This window comes from Ochotona curzoniae, unplaced genomic scaffold (genome assembly GCF_017591425.1).
Source record: "Ochotona curzoniae isolate NIBS_2020 unplaced genomic scaffold, NIBS_Ocur_1.0 contig_2723, whole genome shotgun sequence".
Classification (NCBI taxonomy): Eukaryota; Metazoa; Chordata; class Mammalia; order Lagomorpha; family Ochotonidae; genus Ochotona; species Ochotona curzoniae.
Genome location: NW_024465573.1, coordinates 26,260,940 through 26,263,549, shown reverse-complemented (window position 1 = coordinate 26,263,549; position 2,610 = coordinate 26,260,940). Strand labels below are relative to the sequence as shown.

Below are 2,610 nucleotides of genomic sequence, written 5' to 3'. Positions count from 1 at the left end.
ACCCTTCCAAATAAACAAATCTTTAAGGAGAGAGGGAGGGAGAAAGAGAAGAAGAAAGAGTTTCCTTTCCATGGAAGAAAGACTGGAAAGAAAATGTTTCCCTCCCATGGAAGAAGGACTAGGAAACACCTATTCTGGCCTTCAACTAAAAGCTGGTCTCTCCCCATCCCTGAACTTAAGTGTCTATATTGCTCCACTGGCTGGAGTTGGGGCTGTCTGCTGCTCTGACTGTGATGTGTCTTAGGTGGGAGGTCCCAGGAGCAGTTGGAGTGCTGCCACCACTGTGGGAGCCTCAGAGTCCACACTGCTTGTCCAGTGTCTGCTATGATGGAGGCAGTGGGGTAGGGTGTCCCCTCCATTGCCTGAGCAGCGTGTGTCTCTCTCCACAGCACATCTCAGCCATGCAGCAGTGGTGGTGGCTCCTGCTTGGGTTGTGGATGGCCCTGCCTACCTGGGCTGGGGACAAGCTGCTCAACATCTGCATGAATTCCAAACACCACAAGAGGGAGCCAGGTCCTGAGGATGAGCTCTATGTGGAGGTGTGGTAGGGACCGAGGGTAGGGTGGGCTTTTGAAGGCCAGAGAAGGGACATAGATACCAAGACGGTCTCTGGATCCCATCAGCCTGGATCATCTGGATCATCTTTGGGTGGGGATTTGAGCAAAGGCAGCCAAAGGGGGACTACTATGCCTTGTTGAGACCTTAGTGTTACATGAGACCATCAGTGTCCCATCTGCTGTGGTGACCCCAAAGACCCATTGCAGGTTGGACAGAGGTTCAAATAAGCCTTCCTACCAATCCCACCCAGAGCTTTTACAGGCTTTCTGCGGGGCTGTGAGAGAAGCAGTACTGCTGCTTAAGTCTGAGTCCCTTCCACCCAGGTAACTCCAATTTCTCCTGAGGCTTCTTCCTCTACCGGCGCCATGCCCCACCAAGGTCTCTGTTGCCTCCCAGGAGCAGTGTCCCTACAGGGACACTTGACACTGGGGCCAGTGAATGGTGATGCTACCCTGTGGGTTAAGGTTGACAGATGACTGGGGTCATCCTCTCCAGGGCACTGCTGACCCAATGGCAGCCCGTTTGCCAGCTCTTCCCCTGTGGGATGTTTTCCTGTCATGCTTCTGCCCTGGACACTCACCAGCCCAAGCCTCTTCCTTCCCGTGTCTTTTACTTCTTCCCCTGCTTTCAGTGCGAGCCCTGGAAGGACAATGCCTGCTGCACCGCCACCACAAGCTGGGAAGCCCACCTGGATGTGTCCCCACTCTACAACTTCAGCTTCTTTCACTGCGGATTGTTGACCCCAGAGTGTCATAAGCATTTCATTCAAGCCATCTGCTTCTATGAGTGCTCCCCAAACCTGGGCCCATGGATCCAGCTGGTGGGTGGATGGGAGACAGAGCCCCGTTACAAAGAGTCCAAGCTTCTATCCAATCTCAATGCTGGCAACTTTAGGATGTTTGCAGAAACAGGAAAAGTTAACCCCAATGTGGATAAGAGCAGGGATGGGGAGGAAGCCACCTACAGTCCTGGAGAACTATAGGAGGGAGGCTGGCCCCATGAGAAGAATAGGGCGAAGGACTCTCGCCAAGAGAGGTTTTGTAGTATTGCATGGACCCAAGTTCAAATCCTTTCCCTGTAACTCCTAGCTGCATAGCTTGGGACAAACTACTTTATTACTTAATGTCATTGTCTTATTTTTTTTAAAAAAATTGCTAGTATTTTACATAGAGAACATACAGATAGCACCTAACCCAAATAATATTAGCTATGAATAGTCTTCAATGCTGTGTGTAATGTTCTTGTCTCTCACTGTGCCACACCTAGGTGGGCCCCAATGGGCCAGGACAGCGAGCCATGGGTGTGCCATTATGTCACGAGGACTGTGAGCAGTGGTGGGAAGACTGCCGCACATCCTACACTTGCAAGTCTAACTGGCATGATGGTTGGGACTGGAGTCGGGGTGAGTGGCAGGGAACAGCAGGTGCAAAACTCCTTGTGCTCCCCCAGGATGGAGGATGTGGGGGGAAATGGCTGAGTAGGAGCTAACTTGCCCAACCCTTGCTATTTCCTCCACAGGGAGGAACCGCTGCCCTGCAGGGGCACCCTGCCGCCCATTCCCCCACTACTTCCCCACCCCAGCTGATCTGTGTGAGAAGATTTGGAATAACACATTCAAGGCGAGCACAGAGCACCAGGGCAGTGGTCGGTGTCTCCAAAAGTGGTTTGAGCCCACACAGGCCAACCCCAACGTGGCCGTCGCCCGCCTCTTTGCCAGTCCTGCCCCAGCTTGGAAGCTCCCCTCCACCCTTGTGGGCTTCTCTGTGTTCCTGCCGTTCCTTCCCTAAGAGTCCCACACATCTGTGCTCCCACCAGCAATGGACCACACTGTGCCTGGCTCCTTCCTGAAGCTCCTTCCTGAAAAGAAGGGATTGGGTGGGGCAGTGGAGGGAGAGGGGTGGCTATTGAAGCTTAAGTGGCTGCAGAAGGAGCCCTAGACATTTGGTTTGAGGTTTCTCCCCTGCCCTGCCCTGCCCTGCCCTACCCTGCCCTGTCCTGCAATGGCTGGCCTGGGAGGCAGCTGGAGGCAGTGAATGCCAAGGCAGTAGAGAA

General features: G+C 53.6%; 1 protein-coding gene across 1 annotated transcript; it reads left to right on the top strand.

Annotated features, from left to right (window-relative positions):
• The first annotated feature begins 401 nt into the window (after positions 1-401).
• IZUMO1R (IZUMO1 receptor, JUNO) lies at positions 402-2,345 on the top strand. Its single transcript, XM_040976749.1, has 4 exons — positions 402-539; positions 1,190-1,378; positions 1,825-1,960; positions 2,077-2,345. Exons 1-4 carry the CDS (start codon positions 402-404, stop codon positions 2,343-2,345), a joined length of 732 nt encoding a protein of 243 aa, XP_040832683.1.
• The last annotated feature ends 265 nt before the right edge of the window (positions 2,346-2,610 follow it).